At 45.3% G+C, this 21581-nt stretch overlaps 2 protein-coding genes and 1 long non-coding RNA gene across 6 annotated transcripts; 1 reads left to right on the top strand and 2 right to left on the bottom strand.

Moving 5' to 3' along the window:
- Window positions 1–1278: 1278 nt before the first annotated feature.
- Window positions 1279–15969, bottom strand: Stx5 (syntaxin 5). 4 transcript variants are annotated; one of them, XM_031389584.1, is made up of 12 exons: window positions 15804–15969; window positions 15583–15661; window positions 14874–15117; window positions 14448–14518; window positions 14238–14293; window positions 13950–14020; window positions 8940–9056; window positions 8805–8861; window positions 8628–8709; window positions 7725–7831; window positions 7470–7591; window positions 1279–2007 (listed from the first exon to the last, which is right to left on the bottom strand). In XM_031389584.1, exons 3-12 carry the CDS (start codon window positions 15096–15098, stop codon window positions 1848–1850), a joined length of 1068 nt encoding a protein of 355 aa, XP_031245444.1. In that variant the 5' UTR covers window positions 15099–15117; window positions 15583–15661; window positions 15804–15969; the 3' UTR covers window positions 1279–1847. The 4 variants fall into 4 exon arrangements, with proteins under 4 accessions (XP_031245444.1, XP_031245445.1, XP_031245443.1 ...); XM_031389585.1 differs by lacking the exon at window positions 15583–15661 and having other exon boundaries at window positions 15820–15969; XM_031389583.1 differs by lacking the exon at window positions 15583–15661 and having other exon boundaries at window positions 15804–15968.
- LOC116103514 lies at window positions 15007–17331 on the top strand. Its single transcript, XR_004123490.1, has 2 exons — window positions 15007–15498; window positions 15573–17331. It is a non-coding gene; the product is annotated as an uncharacterized LOC116103514 (long non-coding RNA).
- Wdr74 (WD repeat domain 74) lies at window positions 16755–21220 on the bottom strand. The gene is made up of 11 exons (XM_031389580.1): window positions 21112–21220; window positions 20924–21030; window positions 20720–20841; window positions 19544–19619; window positions 19278–19424; window positions 19018–19119; window positions 18036–18136; window positions 17900–17955; window positions 17437–17582; window positions 17250–17306; window positions 16755–16975 (listed from the first exon to the last, which is right to left on the bottom strand). The coding sequence occupies exons 1-11, from the start codon at window positions 21173–21175 to the stop codon at window positions 16799–16801; spliced, it is 1155 nt and encodes a 384-aa protein (XP_031245440.1). The 5' UTR covers window positions 21176–21220; the 3' UTR covers window positions 16755–16798.
- Window positions 21221–21581: the final 361 nt, after the last annotated feature.

Raw genomic sequence — 21581 nt, 5'->3', positions numbered from 1 at the left:
GAATGTAAGCTCCACCGGAGAAGGAACTTTAACTAATGCACAACTTTTCTTCCTCCAGTACGCCTGGCACAGTATCATGCCCAGTGTGAAACCCAAGTGTGAATTAAGCGAGATCCTGTCCCTTCTTTAAATTGTTTAATGAAAAAAGCGTCAGGCAGGGTGTAGTGGCGTGCAGGTCTTTAAACCCAGCGTTGGAAGGCAGGTGCAGTCTGATCTTTGAAATTTAAGACCAGTCTGGGCCCTATAGAAATTTCTAGGACAGCCAGAGCTATAGAGAGACCCTCAAAAAAAAAAAAAAAAAAAAAAAAAAAAAAGAAAAGCTTTAAGTCTCAGTATCAATACTTTTGTCTACATAGCCAGTACTGAGAGAATAGCAAACGCTGCAGTGAGACGGTCTCAAAACAAAATCAGGGATCTTGTGACCCTTGATCTTAACTCAAGGCCCTAGCCATCATACTGAAGCCTAATTGGTAGACCCAGGTCAGCGAGGTAGGTAGGGAAAGGTGCTAGTAGGTTCTTTTTGTTGTTGTTGTTTTTTTTTTTTTTTTGAAACAGGGTTTTTTTTTTGGCTGTCCTGAAACTTGGAGACCAAGTTGGCCTCAAACTCAGGAGATCCACCTGTTTCTAACTACCAAGTGCTGACTGAAACTTTTAAATGGCAAAACCAAGAGCTCTTCTAGGAAACTTTTGGTGTGGCTAGCACTATTATAACCTCAGATTATTTGGACCCAGATGCTGCTGTGGGAGGGGGAAGCAGATGGGGCACTGGTAGGCATGGAGCATGACTTTAATACTGATCAGGAAGGACAAAACAACTCATTAATTCCCCTGAGGGTCTGTGTTAGTTGGGTCGCCTCCATTTTGCAGTGGTTTTGCTGAGGATCTTAGAAGGTACCAAAAAGCTGGGTACAAATTGGAGCTGGGCACAAATTCACTTCTCCCAGCAGCAGAGCTCTTGCTTCACTCAGGTCAAAAATCAGGACCAAGTGATTTGAAGATACAAAATGGGCTCAAACTGTTTGGTACAGTCCTGGAAGTTGCCACCCAGTTATGAACCCACTTAGCTTCAGTTCAAAGGGAAATTCTAATGAAGTACTGTTGTACTTGGCTACTGGCTTCTAGGAGAGAGTTGTGGGTACAGAGCTCTAAAGTTACCCTGCCTAACAGTGAGGGCCCATCAGAGCCACCAACTTAACCCCTTTGGTTCTGGTATTGAGCAGTGGTTTGCTTGCTGCTGAAGCCCATGACGATCCCACCCAGAAATGACAACATCACTAGTGAGGCTGACAGTCTTGCTGTAATTGGGAGGAAACAGGCTGCAGCATGTTTTGGCAGATTGAGAGTCACCAGTAGCCAAAGTCAGGTTTGTGCAGGCAACTGTAGGGCTCAGAGTCCCCTCACCTCACATGGTGAGGAGAAGGCGGCAGTCAGGCTCTAGCTGACCCAGATGATAAAGTTGGTCCCTGGGATAGTTTTACTTCCTTGCCTCACTCTCAAGAAGGCAAGGAAGGGCATTCTCTCCTCTTGCTGCCAGTTACCTTTGGGGAGGCTGGTATCGGTATATAAAAATCTCATGGGAGACAACCTTCCCCACTGGCCCCTAGCTGGCTTCTAGCCACTTCACAGCAGAGTCCAAATCCAGAACCAGTGTGTTTGATGGGCCTGAGGGTAGGACAGAGTGGCCAGAGACAGGGTGGGAGTCAGGGACACTGGCCATTCTTAGCAGTCCCAAGGAAATGGCCTTTCTCCCAACCACCTTGCACAGGCTCAGTGGCAATGGTAGCCACCTGCCCTCCCAGGAGGGTCCCAAGTCCTCCATGGAGTGGCTCAGAATGAGGGACGAGGGTTCAGGCAAGGAAGACCACAAAGATGATGAAGAAGACAATGAGGATGAGGAAGATTTTGACCATGAGCCACCGATTGGAGGTAACTGACTGGAAGTACTTGAGGATCTCTGAATGGGCCGCCTCGACATCCAGCTGGGCTCCAAGCACATTCTCGTCGATCCTGGAGACAGCCAGATAAAACGGAAGGATACTAGGTTGAAAAGAAGACTGAAGACATCCACTTATTGATATGGAAAGGTGATCACAATTTGTGGAAGTAAAAAGTGTTTCATACTATGTGAACTCTTGTGTATATGTGTGTATACACACACACACACACACACACACACACACACACACACACAAATACAGAAAGATACATACACAAGTTTTTTGAGGGTATAGATCATGCTTGACTCTAGCTTTAAAACATTCTGCCAGGGGCTGGAGAGATGGCTCAGAGGTTAAGAACACTGACTGCTCTTCTAGAGGTCCTGAGTTCAACTCTCAGCAACCACATAGTGGCTCAAAACCATCTGTAATGGGAACCTATACCCTCTTGTGGAGTGTCTGAAGACAGCTACAGTGTACTCATAATACATTAAATATTTTTTTTTAATTTTTTTAAAAGATTTATTTATTATATGTAAGTACACTGTAGCTTTCTTCAGACACCCCAGAAGAGAGCATCAGATATCATTATAGATGGTTGTGAGCCACCATGTGGTTGCTGGGATCTGAACTCACGACCTTCAGAAGAGCAGTCGGTGCTCTTAACCGCTAAGCCATCTCTCCAGCCCTAAATCAATCTTAAAAAAAAAAAAACATTCTGGGGCTGGTGAGATGGCTCAGCGGGTAAGAACACTTGAGTGCTCTCCCAAAGGTCCTGAGTTCAAATCCCAGCAACCACATAGTGGCTCACAACCACCTGTAATGAGATCTGATGCCCTCTTCTGGTATGTCTGAAGACATCAACAGTGTACTTATTTATAATAAATCAATCAATCAATCAATCTTGGGCCCTGAGTAGGCAGGGCCAACCAGAGTGAGTAGAGGTCCTAAATTCAATTCCCAACAACGACATGAAGGCTGACAACTTTCTATATAGCTACAGTGTACTCATAAAATAAATAAATCTTTAAAAAAACATTCTGCCAGTTATTAGCTTATGATTAAATTATTTAACCAATCTTCCACATCTGAAAAATGAGATAATTGATATAAACCATACCACCTTTTATGAGGTTTCAATTTTCAGTGAGTTAAATGAACCCCCAATCTATATGAGCACCCCAAATGCTGTAAGTTTTACTCATTAATATTTCCTATTTTGTTTTGTTTTTTCAGTAATGAACATGTATTATATGTGGAGGGATGGAGTTAAAACCATTAGTCAGAAAATCCTGGTTGGGAAAATCTTAATATAAGACAGGAACTCAAAGGATAATACAACCCTTATATCCAGAGAACATTATCTTGGGGGAACAACTCAGAGGAAGGACAATTTTGAAAACTTACTAAGGCAAACAAAACCTTCAGCCAATCTACATATGCAATCCTAAAACCCAAATATTGTAGCTGGGTAGATAGCTCAGTAGGAAAGTGCTTGCTTGGCAATCAAGAGGACCTAAATTTGAATTCCAGCACCCGCACTGCAAGCTGGCCACAGTCTTAACTGTGCTCATAACCAGAGAGCAGCAGGTAAGCATAGAAAGTAGGAAAGGGCTGGAGAGATGGCTCAGCAGGTAAGAGCACTGACTGCTCTTTCAGAGGTTCTCAGTTCAAATCCCAGCAACCACATGGGTGGCTCACAACCATCTGTAATGGGGATCCAATGCCCTCTTCTAGTATGTCAGAAGATAGCAATAGTATACTCACATATGTAAAATAAATAAATCTTTAAAAAAGAAAAAGAAAGTAGGAAAGAGCTGGGTTTTGCTGGTTGAAAAAAAAAAAAAAAACAAGTTTTAGACTAAGGGGGAGAGACCCTACCTCACTGAGAATAAAGTAGTCAGATATGCAGGCACATGCCTTTAATCCCAGCCCTTAGGAGGTGGAGACAGAGGAAGGCTGATCTGAGTTTAAGGCTAGTCTGGTCTATAGAGTAAGTTCCAGGGCTACACATAGAAACCCTGTCTCAAAAAAAAATTTAAAAATACATATATATACACACACACACATATATATATACACATACACATATATATAAATTCTTTTTTTAAAAAAGAAAAAATAGAATAAAAAGAGGACATCTGATCCTTCCTCTGATCTACACATGCTCATACAACACAACACAACACACACATGCCTTGAAAAGAATTTAAAACCCAAGTACTGTCCTATGTCACAAGATGTTTCAGACACCATGGTGTACATATAAAAGTATGACAATCCACTAGGATTGTACTGCCTACTGACATAAAAGTTATTTGAGCTCACATAACTATATTCTGTAAATGGCAAAATCATCTAATGACAAATTTAAGACAGTCCTATCAGTAAGTACTGCACAATGAAACACACCTTGACTTTTGCAAATGGAAATCTGTGACATAGAGCCCCTCTAGGAGCTGAGTATGGCCTATGTGGGGCCTAGCACTCTGGCTAGAACTGGAGGAAGAGCTGGGCAAGGCTGTTAAGCTTAAGGTCCCTGAAGACCTGCTTCACCTCAGCATCTTAAATTCAGAAGCCTCAACTCTGATTCTTTTTTTTTTTCTACGCTGGAGAGGACAAAGTATCAGGTTCATAGCTTTTGGCCATAATTATCTTGTTTTATTTTTTTGAGACTGGTTTTCTGTGTAGCTATGGGTCTTGGGACTTATCACCAAGACCAGGCTGGTCTCAAACTCAGAGGTCCACCTTTGAGTGCTTGGGATTAAAGTCATAATCCACCATGCCCAGTCCTTCAGTATACTTTTTTAGTGTGAATGCATTTTGTTTTGTTTGTTTTTTAAAGAATTAGTTATTTAGTATATCTGAGTACACTGTCACTGTCTTCAGACACACCAGAAGAATGCATTGGATTCCATTATAGGTGGTTGTGAGCCACCATGTGGTTGTTGGGAATTGAACTCAAGACCTCTAGAAGAACAGTCAGTGCTCTTAACCACTGAGCCATCTCTCCAGCCCTGTGAGTACATTTGTTATCTCACAATGAATAAAGCTCATTATGTCGATTATAAATAGCTTTGCTTAACAAAAATAGATAAACCTCTTATAAATGCAACCTGGTATATAAGATTATAGAGGAGCTGGGGAAGATGGCACAGCTGGTAGGGTACTTGTCTAAGGATCTGACTTAGATCCCTGGGATCCACAGTTGCTGTGTTACTTGTGCACCTGAATAAACCTGCAGGCAACACTAATTCTGCTGGGTGGTTTTCATTTTTTATTTTTCTGAGATAAGGTCCTACTGTGTAGCCCTGGCTGACCTGGAACTCACTATGCCTGGCTGGCTTGGAACACATAGAGATAACTTATCTTCAAATTCTGGAGTTAAAGGTATATGCCACCATACCTGGTGGGAAAAAAAAAACCAGACCCTTTTTAGTTAAAAAAGTGTCATGAGTTCAAGGCCAGTCTGTTCTACAGAGAGAGTTCCAGGACAGCCAGGGCTACACAGAAAAACCCTATATTTAAAAAAAAAAAAAAAATGGCTAGAGAGATGGGTTCAGTGGTTAAGAGCACTGGCTGCATTTGCAGATGTCCTGAGTTCAATTTCCAACAACCAAATGATGGCTCACAACCATCTGTAATGAGATCAGATGTCCTCTACTGGTGTGTCTGAAGGTAGTGATAGTGTACTCACATATATAATATAAATGAAACTTTGTGTGTGTATGTGTGTGTATGTGTTTTGTTTTTCGAGATAGGGTTTCTCTGTATAGCCCTGGCTGTCCTGGAACTCACTCTGTAGACCAGGCTGTGGTGGTGCACGCCTTTAATCCCAGTACTTTGGAGGCATAGGCAGGCGGATTTCTGAGTTCCAGGCCAGCCTGGTCTACAGAGTGAGTTCCAGGACAGCCAGGACTATACAGAGAAACCCTGTCTTGAAAAACCAAACCAAACAAACAAACTCACTCTCCTGCATCCCAATCTGATATACATGTCTAGCTGGCTGACACCTCAGGAATTTTCGACATAATGACCAGACCAACTTTGTAAGAATTGTAACTCCCCTTCTCAGGTTCACTGTCTTTCTGCTTACTAAACTCAGCTTTTGTTTCCGTCTAACTTGTCCTGAGACCCCTTCCTGAGTGGAGCACCCAAATCCCTCAGGCTCTACATATTTCTCAGGCTGCTACATCACGAACAACACTGACATTTTCTGCTGCTTTTTTTTCTTTCGAGACAGGGTTTCTCTGTGTAGCCCTGGCTGTCCTGGAATTCACTAGGTAGACTAGGCTGGCCTTGTTGCTGACATTTTAAATCAACTTTTAAAATGCCTGATGCCTGCATTGGATCCCCTGGAACAAGGATTAAAAATGGTTGTGGGAGCTGGGCAGTGGTAGGGCACATCCTTAACCCCAGCACTTGGGAGGCAGAGGCAGGTGGATTTCTGAGTTCGAGGCCAGCCTGGTCTACAGAGTGAGTTTCAGGACAGCCAGGGCTACACAGAGAAACCCTGTCTTGAAAAAACCAACAACAACAAAAAAAAGTGTTTGAAAAAGAGCTAATTATACTGGCAAAGCTGGCCTTGAACTCCTAGACTCAAACAATGCTTGAGAGTAGCTATATATTTTTCTTTAAGTATTTTTTTTCATTTTTTTATTTTCAAACTCAGAAATGTGCCTGCCTCTGCCTCCCAAGTACTGGGAGCGAAGGCGTGCACCACCACCGCCTTTGTGTGAGAGTAGCTGTATGTTAGGGTCAGCACACTGCCTCCTCCTCCGCTGATGCTTTTTTTTTATATATTTTTTTTTTTTTTTTTTTTTTTTTTTTTTTTTTTTTGAGACAGGGTTTCTCTGTTTAGCCCTGGCTGTCCTGGAACTCACTCTGTAGACCAGGCTGGCCTCGAACTCAGAGATCCGCCTGCCTCTGCCTCCCAAGTGCTGGGATTAAAGGCGTGCGCCACCACCGCCCGGCTCCGCTGATGCTTTTTACATCATCATTATCATCATCATCATTGGGTGGGAGGCATAAGTGTGGTGGCCAGAAGACAACACTGTGGCACTGGACTCTTTCACTTTTATCTGTTTGCAGCAATCAAGCTCCTGTAACTAGGCTTGTGCAGAAAATGCCCTTACCCAGTGAGCCAGCTGGCTGTCCCTACCAGTTGTTTATGATTCTGAAGACAGATCCTAAGCCTTTATGTATTGTAGGCATTTTCTTTTTCTTTTTTTAAAAAGGATTTCTACGTAGCCTCCCTGGCTGTCCTTGAACTCACTATGTAGACCAGGCTGGCCTCAAACTTACAGAGATCTACCTTTTTTTGTCTCCAGAGTGCTGGGATCAAGGGTATGCATGCATCACCACACCACCCCCTCAATAAATTCTTACTGAAAAGTAGAAACAGGTGAATTAGGACTAGTGGGTGGGCAGAATTCACTCTACTCTTCCAAAGGACAAGTTGTCCCTGGGCACTTCAGGATATCAATCCATGGAGAAGAGAAGGCTGCACTGTATAGGGTGAGTGTGTCTCACCTCTGAATCGTTTCCTCCTGTTCTTTAACCATGTGTGCCAACTGCTGAAAAATGGAGCCCAGCTCAACGATTGTAGACTCAATGTTCTGCACGGTGTCTGCCCGACTCTGGATGTAGGAATCCTTCAGAAGAAGAAAGCACCATGAACTAGGGCCTGGGTTCTCAAGGCCTTTTCACCATGACACATTCATGCCAAACGCTCTGGGGAACACAGAAGACAATAAACTGATTCTCCGGATTTCAGAGCCTGGGTACCTGCTCATCAATGAGCTGAAGCTGCTGACTCGTTCTAGGGTCCATCATGTTGATTGCCACTTCCCTGGAGGCTTGGGACTCTGCTCCCAAAATTATGGGACCACCTCCTGGGAAGAAAAATAAAACATGGCACAATTTTTTAATGGTTAAAAGCAGGTTCAGGGCTTGGTATGGTAGCACATACCTTTAATGAGTCTGAGGCCAATCTGATCTGCCAGCCAAGACAACATAGAGACACCCTGGTTGTCACTGTCTGTCTCTCTGTCACACACACACACACACACACACACACACACACACACACACACACAGAGCGAGTGAGCGAGCATGTGTGAGCACAGTTCAAGCAGAGCATGGTGGCACATGCCTGTTATACTAGCAATAGGGAGGTGGAGGTAGCTCAGTCCTCAGCTAACAACAAGCTAGAGGCTAGCCCAAGCTACATGAGAATCTAACAACAAGCTAGAGGCTAGCACAAGCTACATGAGACCCTGGCTTTAAAAATAAAAACACATTCAAAACCCACTAAATTTAAATCCAGCTCTGAATAGATTATTTGATCTGAATCTCAGTTTCCTCATCTGTAAAATGGACTTAACAATAGTTGCTTTTCCAAAGGCTAATTGTGAAAATTAAACGAAAGAATGTGACTAAGAACAAAAAGTCAGACACTTGTCATTTTTCTGATATGTCTGTGTTTACCCCCATGAGAAGACACAGGGATTAAGTATAGATCATAAAATTTCAAAACCAGGTTTGTCTTCTGAGATAATGCACAGCACCATTCTGGCCGCTCCATTCTCCTACTCCACTCCCGTGTTTACACTCTAAAGTTTAGAGGATGCCACCAAAGCCATAAGAACTTAGCTCCTAGGCTTCCCATAGTTAGTACCTCTGACTTACCAAGGTTATTGGGGGCCAGAGGCAGGGCCGACACTGGTGCCCTGGAGAACTGCTCCCGACGGTTCCTCTGCTGTTTCAGATTCTGATGTTGGGGAGAAATGGAATGATCCTGAGTCCCTGGAAAGTGGGTATGTTGACCCCATGCAAGATTCCTACCCACCTACAGATCTCACTTACTTCAGTCCTCACTTCTAAAACAGATTTGAAGTCATTGGACATGGAAGCCAGTTTCGACTAAAAGGCAAGGACAACTGGGTCAAAGAAGAGACTCTCTGTTATTTCTCCCCTCCCCACTCCAGCCCAAGGTCCTACCTGCAGTGAGACCACAATGGTGTTAGAATGGGTTTGCAGATGCCGGCCACTCTGGCTGCCCTTGGCCCTCACAAAATCTTGAAGCTGAGCAATTTGTTTGTTGAGGCTATTGATGTCCTGGTAAGAGAGCAGAAGAAGAGTTTTAGGCAGGGAGTCTTCAGTCATTGATCCCATCTATGGCCGTCTCTGGCAGGGAAGACAAGAGAAAACCCCCTAATGGCATAAGCGTCCTCAGGTCAGAAGACATTGGACCTTTTAGGCTCTGTTCATTCCTTGCAGAGAGTCAGAAAAAGGAACTTGGGGTTTCACCATTTATAAATGAATGACTTGGCTGCCCTCCACCTTTCTGCTCTACTTTACCCTATGAGGCCACAGAACCCTTTTCAAAGGCAAAACTTCTGTTCCTACAACATGCTGACAGAGTACCTGAAGATTACTCTGGAAAAGGCAAAATCAACTCTAGTTTCCTAGATGCATCAAAGAAGCAAATTTTTACAGAGAATTTCTAATATTGCAAAAGATTAGCTATGACTTATTTCTTCAAATACACAGTGACTTCCTATCACAGCCTATGTGTCACCTGCATTCTGTTCTCCCCATGAGGGCAAAGAAAATATGTCTTGATATACTATGACCCAGGAAAGTTCCAGAATGCAAGGCATCAAGAATAGTGAGAAAAGGGGCTAGAGAGATGGCTCAGTAGTTAAGAGCACTGACTGCTCTTCCAGAGGTCCTGAGTTCAAATCCCACAACCACATCTGTAATGAGATCCAACACCCTCTTCTAGTGTGTCTGAAGACAGTGACATCATACTCATATACATTAAAATAAATAAATCTTTAAAACACACACACCGAGAAAAGAAATAGTAAGTATGAGAACTGGAGTGATGGCTCAGAGGTTAAGAGCACTGTCTGCTCTTCCAGAGGTCCTGAGATCCCAACAACCACATGGTGGCTCATAACTATTTATAATGAGATCTGGTGCCCTCTTCTGGCCTTCAAGCATACATGCAGACAGAATCCTTTATACATTATAAATAAAACTTTTTTTTTTTTTTTAAGGGGCGGGGGAGCTGGCGAGATAGCTCAGCGGGTAAGAGCACTGACTGCTCTTCCAAAGGTCATGAGTTCGGATCCCAGCAACCATATAGTGGCTCACAACCACCGGTATGGAGATCTGAGATGCCCTCTTCTGGCTCGTCTGAAGACAGCTACAGTGAATTACGCTGGAGTGAGCTGGGCCGGAGCAAGCAGGGTCCTGAGGCAGAGGTCCTGAGTTCAATTCCCAGCAGCCACACACATGATGGCTCATGGCCATCTGTACAGCTACAGTATACTCATACACATAAAATAAATAAATCCTTAAAAAGAAAAAAAAAAGAGAGAGAAAAGAAAAGAAAAGGGGAGGGGGGAGGGACCAGCAAGATGGCTCAGCAGATAAAGCAGCTTATTCCCATGGCTTAAAACCTCAATTCTGTCCCAGGGACCCACAACTCCACATGCATGCCATGATACTCAGCCACCACCCATGAAAACACAAACATAACAAAAAATTTTAAATAGTGAGTATGAAAAATATACTTAAGATATCTAATCATTTCTAGAGACTTTTTTTTTCTTTTGGTTTTTCAAGACAGAGTTTCTCTGTATAGCCCTGGCTGTCCTGGAACTCGCTCTGTAGACCAGGCTGGCCTTGAACTCAGAAATCCGCCTGCCTCTGCCTCCCAAGTGCTGGGATTAAAAGCATGCCTGGCAAGAATTTCTAAGTAGACTGAACCCCCCTCCTCCCCTCCAGACCCCTGGACTCACTTTCACTGATGACAGGTCTACCTTCCTGGAGTTTGACCCAAATGCACTTCTGGGTTTGTTTGCCACAATAGCTCCTTCCCTTGGGTTCTAGCTTAAGAAAAGTAGTATTTCGCACACAGAAACTCAAGATGAATGCTTCTAACCTCTCACCATCTCCTTAGTACCTACATGCTACATAAAATCTAATCTATGATACTGACTGGACAGATACAATCTCCTGATAATCTAAGTGCTTACTGTATACTCAGTACTGCATCAAATATAGTAAAAGGTCTGGAGGGTGTAGGACAGCAAATACAGGCCCTGGGTTTTCTTCCTTGCATCCACCCAAACAACCAACCCAACCAACCAACCAAAGCCCATTAACTGCTTTCTGTTTACTATTTAAGCTTCTTGCATTAAAAAACTCTTCTACTTTTAACTCTTTTTTTTTTTTCCCAGTTTTTCGAGACAGGGTTTTTCTGTATAGCCCTGGCTGTCCTGGAACTCACTCTGTAGACCTGGCTCAGAGAGGCAGAGACAGGTGGATTTCTGAGTTCAAGGCCAGCCTGGTCTACAGAGTGAGTTCCAGGACAGCCAGGGCTATACAGAGAAAAACTGTCTTGAAAAACCAATAGAATCTATGAGTTCAGGGCCAGCCCGGTCTATATAGTTCAAAAACAAACAAACAAAAAAAAAAAACCCACAACTCAGAATTCCCCTTTTCCTCATAACCATTTTTGGTTTTGTCCAGTACATATCCATACCATATCCATTTCTACCTTGTGTACCCTTAACCACCTTTTCTACTCTCAAAAAAACCTCCAAGACCCTCGTTAGCCTCTTTTGAGACAGGGTTTCTCTGTATAGCCCTGGCTGTCCTGGAACTCACTCTGTAGACCAGGCAGGCCTCAAACTCAGAAATCAGCCTGCCTCTGCCTCCCAAGTGCTGAGATTAAAGGCCTGCGCCACCATCGCCCGGCTTTGTAAACCTCTTTCTAGTCTTCCTCCCAAAGATCTGCTGCCTGAATAGTGCCCAGTATAATCTTCAAAACCAGAATCAGGGTATTGTCATCGCTCTGCTTAAAAAATCAAGAGCTTATCACATAATTTAGAATAGAACCTCAATGCCTAAGCTGCTTTCCACAGGACTTATCTGGCCACTGTGTACTTGTACAGTGTCCTGCTCTCCTGTGCTTTCATAACCTGTTGTACACTGTCCACACTTGAAACCTTTTCTTTGTCTATGTCTACTTTCTAAGTGACATTCCCACTCTTTGGAATGCACTCCCAGAAAAATCTTCAGATGAAATGCTTTTCCTCACTATTCAAACACAATTCAAATATCATTTCACCCAAACCAGCTTGGATCAACCAATCCAGTAGTCTTGGCCTTGAGAAAGCCAGTGTCATCAAATGACAGAAGCAAACAAAAGAACCTCACAAGATCTGCCTGATAAGACAATGACAACTCAGAAGTTTGTTCACACAAGATCACAATCCAAATGAGTGACAAAGCCACTTCAGTTTCTTCAGAATGCACTGGGATAGTTCTTAAGTGGAAAGCAGTAATAGCCCAAAAGTAATCTAATACTCTCTTACATCACCATAGTACACCTCTTTGGAAGACCAGCATATTTGTACTAGAGAGCCATATCAGCTGCCTCCTTAGCCTCTAGCTCATCCCTTCCACATTCCAGGTCAAGATGGTCCTCCAGACCAGTCAAGATGATTCTACACTTGTTATCAAAGTCCACAATGCTCTTTACAACTAGCCACTCAGTTAAACAACCAACTTCATGCCAGTCACTCATTTAGGTAAACAACAGTCAGGAAAGATACTACTATAAGCATTTGTGATATATATATGTGAATAAGCAGAAAGAAAAATCCTGGGCAGGCATGGTGATACATGGTATAATTCCTGTGTTTGGGATGCTGAAGTAGGAGAATCAAAAATTAAACGCCAGGATGGAGCTATGCATGGTAGGCATATGCCTTTAATCCCAGTACTCAGGAAGTAGAGGCAGGCACATCTCTGGGTTTGAGGCTAATCTGTTCTACAAATGGAGTTCCAGGACAGCCATGGATATATAGGGAAACCCTGTCTTAAAACAAACAAAAACACCAGCTTGGGCTATATATGTAGACAGTCTCTTTTTTTCTTCTTCTTTTCTTTTGGAAAAGTAGAAGGGACAGAGGGAAGAAACATAATTACAGAGATGTGACACCTGACACTTGAACTTTCCCTTTGCTTTTTTGTAACAGTTTCTCTGCAACCCTGTCTGTCCTGGAACTTCACTATATGTAGACCAGATTGGCCTCAAACTCAGAGAGATCTGTAGCTGGCCTTTTGCTACTTTGTGGGTTTCTTTTTCCTAGTCTTCCTCACCCACCTCCACAACATATTCACACTCCATTCACTCCATCAACTAAATAGGAGAGAAAGAAGGGAGGAGAAAGAAGGGAGGGGAAAAGAGGTACAATCTGTGAGTCTAATTTCCTTCTTAGTTCTTCTCTGAGCATGACTACTAAACTCCCCTTAAAATAACCACAAACCCTGCTTCTTGAATGGCCCTAACATTTATTTACCTTCTCAAAAATTCCTAGAATCCCAAACATCACCCAATCATAGAAACTATCTGCAGCTGGCAAAACCACACTTCTGCTAGAGCATAAGGCAAATTACAGTCCTGTGCTGCAGACAATCCAAAGCAACCCCACCTACCTACACCTAGGATTAAAACGAAAACATTCTTACCACTACAGAAATCCACCTGCCTCTGCCTCCTGAAGTCTGATTAAAGACACATGCCACCACCTGGCTGAATTTCTGCATATAAGCCCCTCAGCCTACCTCTATATAATCTGAGTACAGCTCAGATTTCATACCCTTGGTCAATCTTTCCTGTTTCATTCATCATTTTGTAAAATCTTTTCTATACTAACACGTACTCATTTTAAGCCAAGGCTTTTGATGCTGGGTAACTCTTAAGGAAAATGAGCCCTTGAAGACATTATTCTTGCTTCACAGTTGTTTCACCAGCATCTAGAACAGTGCTTTATAAATGCTAGATGATCCTAAGTGTCTACTGACTCAATGGAGGAACAAGGTGTTTGGACACGGGTCTAGATACTTACCCTGGGGATTCATGGCGATGGAAAATGATGGAAGTAATCTAATTAGAATGCTGGGCTCTCCTGATGGCTAGCAGCTCACCTGTTTGATGATGTATGTTAGCTCCTCAATTTCTACTGCTTTATCATCAAAGAGGGACTTGCGCTTTGCCACTGCAGAGATAGATGAGACATTGCAACAGGTGAGGGTAATAGCAAGGCTCAAAGAGCTAGGATAACAGTTCAGTAGTAGAGACACTTGCCTTAAGGTATAAATCCTTGGTTTAAATCCCCAGCACCATAGAAAAAAATAAAACAGCAGCTCCATGAGCCTCACCTCCCAGTACTATGTTTCACTGTCCCACCTAGGAAAGGCCTCCCAAACACTCACAGATTGTTAGCTTCTCCAGCTTGGCAAATGTATTGCTGAGATCTTTCCCAATGCGCCTGCAAATGATCATCAGTGAGAAGGTTGTGGTAAAGGGCAGGAATAGAGGCTATCGCCATAAGCTCCAACACAACCAATTCCACTCAGCCAATCCATCACAGGCAGATGTACTTAAGACACTGAATCACCCACCACAAGCTCCTCTCAACTCACCTGGCCATGAGCGTAAATTCACTGCATTGTCGGACAGCATGAAGAGTTGGTTTACTTGTTTGGATTCCATTCTGAATAGTATCAAAAAGTTACTTTAGCTCCCTTCACTGTTAATGCTCAGCTTTTCACTGCTCCCTCACAAACCCACCAGACACTCTAGTGTTGTTAGCTTCAGACAATCTAAATTTATCAGTGGTTTGTAGCTAAGAAAGAAAATTAGATGCAGGTTTAAATCCTGACTCATCGTTTGTGATATTTAAGACAAATTACTTAAAGCATTCTTCATTTCTACTGAAGACAATTCCTCCTCTCCTACCGGTAAGATTAGACTATCTAAGAGTTGTAAAGTAAGTTTAGACAACTAGCAAAAAAAACCTAACCGTTAACTAAAGGGGCTTACGCCTGCCTTTCCACTCCGGTCCTTACCTGACGGCTCTGTAGCGACTTGCAGGCAGACAAGAACTCCTGGGTCCGATCCCGGCAGGACATGGTGTCGGGAGGGGAGGGGACCAGGGCCACCGGGGTGGGCAAAGGAGTGCTGTCACTGCTGCTACTGATAGCAGTTGCAGGGGACAGAACCTGTGTCTTTGAGAGACCCAGGTAGACACCCTGATCCGTGTTCTTAGATCCGTAGCGTTTCCGCGGGATCATCGAGTCGCATAACCTCGGACTGTTGTGGAGAGGAGAATGTCATTCTCCAGACAGCCTCTTTCCCCAAATTCTCCCCTCAACTAGCAAATCTTCAGGACCTTTCCCGTATTTGACAGACTTTTGAGACCAAGGGCACCCGCAGATCCTGAACCCTGGACACGGCGAGAACGGTCAGTTTCCTCCAAGCCCAAGGCGAACAACCTCAGATTCTCCTTCCAACTTGGCTCTGACTGTCAGAGTACCGGCTGGGGCCCCTAAAGTCGAGCAAACAGCCACAGCCTGGTTCTGCGGCCCTCAACTTCCAGGCAGACCTTTGCAGTTGGCCCAGGTCTCAATAGTGCCCTCTTGTATATGTGATTTCCTTCACCCTCTCACAGAAAACGGCAACCGACCTCCAGAGGTAGGCACACTTCGGAGGGCCGGGGGGCGGGGGGGGGTTGGGGGGGAACCCTCTTAAGTGTTTATTTGAAACAGGAAGTCCCACCTCCGTCAAAGTTCCGCCTGTTGGAAGACTGCAGCCACTGATTGGACAGCGCCAAAGTTTTTCCTCAACAAGACCTTTCCTGATTGGACAGCGAGGTATTCGCTTACGCAGAGCCGCCAGCAGGACTTGCCCCTGGCTCCCTTCCCCCCCCCCTCGTCAAGCCGCTGCCCGGAGCTGAGCCGACCGACATAGGCTGGACTCCTACTAAAGCGAAACCCTACCTCTTCTGTTGCCTACCGCTATCACCACCGCCAATCTCCCCAGGTCGTTGCCGCCTCCTCGCCGGACTTGTAAGCAGTGGAAGCCGGCCGGACCAAAGAACAGGAGCCGCCACGTCACCTACACGCACCCCTATCCCGGTGACGTGGCTGCCGCGCCACGCCTCTTTTTTAGCCCAGAGACAGAAAGAACACACCCCTACTCATGCAAACTCGATTCCGCTCTCCTATTGGTTAGACTGCCGCCGCGGCCCCGCCCCTAAAGAGCCAGAACAAATCTCGAGGGCTGGGTTAGTGGAGCCTTAAAGAGCCTGCAGCCGCAGAGCCTGTAAAGCTGGAAGTCTAGGCAAAAATGTTTTCAGCAGACTCGCAATATTAACTTTATTCTCTGGATGTTGGGGAAGACTGACACCAGGATTGTATTCAGCCCTTTTCTGGTTCCTTGTGGCTTCCCTCACGTTTGCGTTCCTGCATCTGATTGTCCTGCTTGCCTGACCGTGAGGACCCCCGACGGCTGAACATGGATAGCCTGCGCCACAGCACGGTGATCAGAAGACTTTCGTTAGATCTTTGTTTACGGCGGCCTGGGGAGTCTGCTTCGTTGCCTATAAGGACCACAGGATCCACTTAATTCACTTCTGCTCTCTCAAGCCCCAACTTTGGGGCAGTCCCTTTGGGGCTCCTCCCGCTCCCATTCCTGAGACCTGTTTTTTGTGTCTAGTCCTACCTTCCTTGCCTTCCTCAGTTACTTCATCCCTTGCTTGATCATCCGAGGTCCGATGGTCCTTGTCTTGACAGCAGCCCATGGCCCCGAAAGGCGCAGGACTCTGCCACCCTCCCCTGCCAGCATAGCTCTGGGCCTGGCTTTTGTGACGTCAGGTCTCCCACAGCCAGGTGAGGGAACCCCTCCCACCTACAAGGTCTCCTTTCTCCCATCACAAAAGGTCAAGGATCTCAGTATGTGTTGGGCTGTTTATTAACAAAGTGAGCAAGGGGCTTCAAGGACTGGTGGATCCAGGCCGCTTCTTTTTCTTCCTTCTTTGGAGAGCACCTTGTGTCTGGTCCAAATCAGGGGGCTTCCGCTTGGCAGCTGCCTCCAAAGATGCCCAAAGTTCATCTGTCTCTGTGTCTTCTGGGGGCACTAAGTTGGACTCTTGAGGTTCTTGGGGCTCATCCTGATGGTCAAGAAGGACATTCAGGAGTCAGGGACAGGGAAAGAGAATGGCTGAAAAGTAATCCCACTTTGATCTAGAAACCAATGCCCCTGTGTTCTGGAGGACTTCACCCTTGGCAATATCCTATAAAGGCTTGAGGATTCCTCAAAGAAATTAAGTTACAGTAAAGAGAAAGTCCTGGCCTGTGTTCTAGCTGCCTCCTGTTTTTTCCACAGAGAATCCCTTGCCATCATGCCTTTGGCTCACAAATTCTCACACCTAGCTAGTTGCTCACCTCCCAGTTATCCCGGCCTGACAGAAGAAGACAGTTCAGTTGAGACTTGAGATAAACCTGTAAAATAAAAGGGGGTTTTGAGCCCAGACAAGCTGACACAAACTTTTTTATGTGGGGCACAGGAAAGGGGAGAGGCTCCAGAAAAAGATGTTAGACTGGAGAATGCCAGAGGTTTAGGCTTTCTCACCTTATGCTCTAGCCCGCGTGGACTACGGATCCTGTGTATCCTCAAGACTCTGTCCAAGCCACAAGAGGCTAATAGGGGCTTTGAAGGGTGACACTGCAGCCCACGAACACTACCTGCAAGCCCCTTCAGACAGCCCAGTAGACGCCCTGGAGAAGGGTGTAGGACATCAGTGTTAGCTAACCAGCCATTGAATATTTATTTAGTTACTGTTCAAATCACTTACATTTCAGTACTTAATCCTCAAAATAACCTAGAAACAGGAGTTACCAATGATATTTCAGTTTTATAGGCAAAGAAGCAAAGACAAGAATCACATAACTACTCTAAGGTTACAGAGTTTTTAGTGAAGTCAGACCTTGAACCTAAAGAGTGAATGCCACACTCTCAGGGCTCAGTGACTAAGTAGTGACCCGACTTTCCTTTTTGCCCTCTCCCCTTCTCAAGCAACCCATGGTCCACTCACCTTGCCGAAAATCAATTTCTGCCAGCTGCCCATGAGTGTTCCCTACGATGACGGAACTAAGGGGGATACCAAAGAGGGGGCTCAGTACGACTTCAGGAGCCATTCCAAAGCGCTTTCCCTTTCCCTTAACACTCACTTGCCCTCAGGAGTAAGGGTCATGGCTGTCAGTGGGTACTCTCCATAGGTGGCCTCTAGGACCGGCCGGCGCTGGGGGGAGACTGGATCATAGACACGGACCTAGAAGAAGACTGACATTATCACAAGAGAATCCTTACCGACACTGGCCCCTAATATTTATCGTTATTCTCTTGAAGACTAGTATTTTGTTGTTGTTTTGAGACAGGGTCTCTCTGCATAGTCCTGCTTGCCCTGGATTTTGTTCTGTAGACCAGATTAGCTTCAAACTCAGAGATCTACCTGCTTCCCAAGTGCTGGCATTAAAGGGGGTAAACTACTATGCTTGGCAAGAATGCTTTCTTATTTGAGGTAATACTGGGGGGAGGGTTCAGGAGACCATAATCTTAAGGACAGTGGAGGGGTAGAAAAGCTAGAAAGCAGTGAATTTTCAAACAGGAAAGTTTAATCTTACCGAGGGAGTAATGGGGAGCTCTTCATATGTTGTGAGCAAAGGCCTAGTACCTATATCAGACTTTAATGTCCAGGTCTATACAAATGACAATAGTGACACAGCTCTGCCCGAGTCTCAGAACTTCAAATGGAATAAGCCACAAAGATACCTAGCTGAGAGCCCTCACACAAGATGAGTAGAGCTGAGACAGGAAAGGGGTCCCCAAAGCAAATCAGACTATATAAGGACCACAAAGTTCTCTCTGTGACCATGCCAGCTAGAAGATGCCTATCGTCAGATCTCATGAGCCTGGTTAGTACTACATGGAAGGACTATAACTGTTTTGCAGCCCCCTCCGCCCCAAATCCGGGTGGTGGTGGTGAACTCCTTTAATCCCAGCACTTGGGAGGCAGAGGCAGGCGGATTTCTGAGTTCGAGGCCAACCTGGTCTACAGAGTCAGTTCCAGGACAGCCAGGGCTACACAGAGAAACCCTGTCTCGAAACAAACAAACAAAACAAAACAAAACAAAAAAAACAAAGGAGCCTCACCTGGTGGTACCCTGTGCATGTGACAAGTTTCTGTGACCCAGGGAGGAACTGTATATCTTGGTCCCAAATAGGAACCCGTAGATCAAGCCAATCATTCCGCACCTGGTGTAGAAGGTACATATGGGCACAAAGTTTGGTAAGCCTGACCTGTTTACACCAGTCCTTCATCCCCCCAAAGCACATCTAGGTTATGATTACTGTCAGTGGCTTTCACTTCCCCCAACCTTAGACATAACATCTCCCTACCCTTCATCACTCACATTTTTGGCCCTGAATACAGGCTCCTCAGACCCCTGTAGGTCCCATACTTTCAAAGCATTCTCTTTCCCACATGTGGCAACCACATGTGTGCGTGTGGGATCTTGGCGCATCCTACACACCCCAGGACCCACCTTCAGTTCCAAGAGCTGAAAACAACCAGAGAAGAGTCAGTCTCAAAGCCCTTAATCTTTCCTTTACCAAACTCCCCATCAGACCCCTACCCTAGCTCCCATTCTTTTCAGCCACCGGAACAGGTGAACCTTACTGGGTCAGAGGACGCCTCTTTGTCATTTTCACACCAGACTCTCAGGATCCCAGAATCCACACATGTGATAAGGGTGCTGCAAGCAAGTGAGGGAATATTGGGATTTTATAAAGTGTAAGCCAGGTTTTGTGGTACATACCTACCTGTAACAGTATGGAAAGTAAAGAGGGAACCAGGAATTCAAAGTCAGCCTGAGCTACATAGTGAGTTCAAGGCCATCCTGGCTACATGAGATACCAAATGACTACAAAACATACTCTCCCTCCCCACAACCCCCAGACATGAACAACCCAACCCAAACAACAACATAAACCTCTTCCCTAGAAGCCCAAGCCTTTTCCCAGGCTCTGGAAAACCTGTGCCTATGTTCTTCCTCACATCTGCCTACTTAGGCTCAAGCTCTAGATTGCTTGCCTGGCTGTCCTCACTCCTACAGGCACAGAGCTCTCTCCACGGCACTTCCCACTGAAACCCAATATGCTCTCTATTTTAATCTGTGAAATAAAATCTCAATTTAGTACAAAAGCCCTTTCCATTTAATCTCAACCAAATACAATGCTAAACTTACATATGTAATGATGCTTCCTTGACTTCAACCCCCAATGGCACTTGACCTATGTATGCAGCGTTTTAGTATTTTAACTCCTCCTTAGTCTCCGCTCAGTATCTGCTTTTTAGAATGAATCTCTTCTGTGGAGGTTATATACTTGTACTTCAAAACCCAGTTCAAAACTCCATCCTCTACACATCCTGTCTGGAGCTCACCTGTTGATCTACCAAAGCAGCCTTCTTTCTTCATCGATCTAGAAAAGCTGCTCCCAGATTCCTAACTTTGGTGACTCTTCCTTCCTAGCCATCACTTTGGAAGCTCCATTATCTTATATTTTTTCCCAATCCTAATGAAACACATGTCCAAAAGCATTAAATTATGTATACAGAAAGTTATAAAGGAGCCAGGATAAAAATTCTATCTAGGATGCAAACTTTATAAAGGCACATGTTTTATCCAAAATCCTTTTGCTTTTCCTTCATGCTTTCAGTAGCTATCCGATGAATACATGTTACAGGGATGAACGAGGACAAGAAGGGGCTGTATCCCCTAAAGTGTTTAAGTATTCAGTTCAATCCAAGAGAGCCCCAAACGCTATGTGACCTGGGCTAGGATGTGGTCCTTACCCATCGGCCTGGGCGAGACCTCGGAACGTGCCTTCCCCGCCTGGGCAATATCTCAGGCTCTGGAATGTACCCTCCTCCGCATTAAAGTGCCTCACGGTCCTGTCCGCACAGCCGACCAAGATCTGCCAGCAGAGAAAGGAATGATGGAAGAAGAGCAAGGCTGTCCGGCATCCCTTAGCTCCGGCCTGGCCAGTGGCTACTCACCTGGGTCTCGCCGCCGGTGCCCCAGCTCAGAGCATTTACCGCCTCCTCCCGCCGCGGCTGTCCCGATGGCGTGAAGTTCGCCGCATGTTTCCGCTGAAGGTTCACCCCTAAGAGACGAGGACGTCAGTCACGCTGGGGTGACAAACAAGCGATCCTTGCACTTTCCCACAAACAACTCAGATACTCACCTTTCAGGATGCCGGTCTCAGTGCCGACCCACACATGGTTCCAGCGAGCCGAGGCAGCCGCCATAGCAGAGCAGCCTGTGGCTTGCACTTCCGGCGCGCCACCACTAGCATCATCAGCGAGCGCCAGATTCAGTCTGACAACACGGGTGTCTCCCTCTGCACCCGCCCCAACCTGATGTTTTTCCCCCCTCTCCCCTCTTACCCGCAACCCTGAAAAAGGCACACATTTTAAAACTTAGCACTCTGGAGGCAGAGGAAAGAGGGTTTCTGTGGGCTCCAGGACAGCCAGGGCTACCGAGGGAGTTCCAGGACAGCCAGGGCTGCACAGAGAAACCCTGTCTTGAAAATACAAACAAAACACACGCACACCCCTCAAACAGGACATGCTTGTTTATGGGGAACTGAAAAGAAAGGATCGTCCTTGCACTGTCTGTGGAAAGCATAATTTCTGAACTGCAATACTGTGTGGA

This window comes from Mastomys coucha, unplaced genomic scaffold (genome assembly GCF_008632895.1).
Source record: "Mastomys coucha isolate ucsf_1 unplaced genomic scaffold, UCSF_Mcou_1 pScaffold21, whole genome shotgun sequence".
NCBI classification, from domain to species: Eukaryota; Metazoa; Chordata; class Mammalia; order Rodentia; family Muridae; genus Mastomys; species Mastomys coucha.
The sequence above is the reverse complement of the archived record's forward strand: the minus strand, read 5'-3'. Positions and strand labels throughout refer to the sequence as shown.

Bases quoted from the DNA above. Each gene is read 5' to 3' on its own strand.
- Stx5 (XM_031389584.1), bottom strand. From the start codon at position 15,098: ATGATCCCGCGGAAACGCTACGGATCTAAGAACACGGATCAGGGTGTC. The intron at 14,519-14,873 runs GTAAGGACCGGA...GATACTATTCAG, and splicing joins AGTCGCTACAGAGCCGTCAG to AATGGAATCCAAACAAGTAA. The intron at 14,021-14,237 runs GTGAGTGTTTGG...CTATCTCTGCAG, and splicing joins GCTGGAGAAGCTAACAATCT to TGGCAAAGCGCAAGTCCCTC.
- Wdr74 (XM_031389580.1), bottom strand. From the start codon at position 21,175: ATGGCGGCTGCCTCGGCTCGCTGGAACCATGTGTGGGTCGGCACTGAG. The intron at 21,031-21,111 runs GTGAGTATCTGA...CTCGTCTCTTAG, and splicing joins TGAGACCGGCATCCTGAAAG to GGGTGAACCTTCAGCGGAAA. The intron at 17,583-17,899 runs GTGAGTGGACCA...ACCCTTCTCCAG, and splicing joins AGAAATTGATTTTCGGCAAG to GGCGTCTACTGGGCTGTCTG.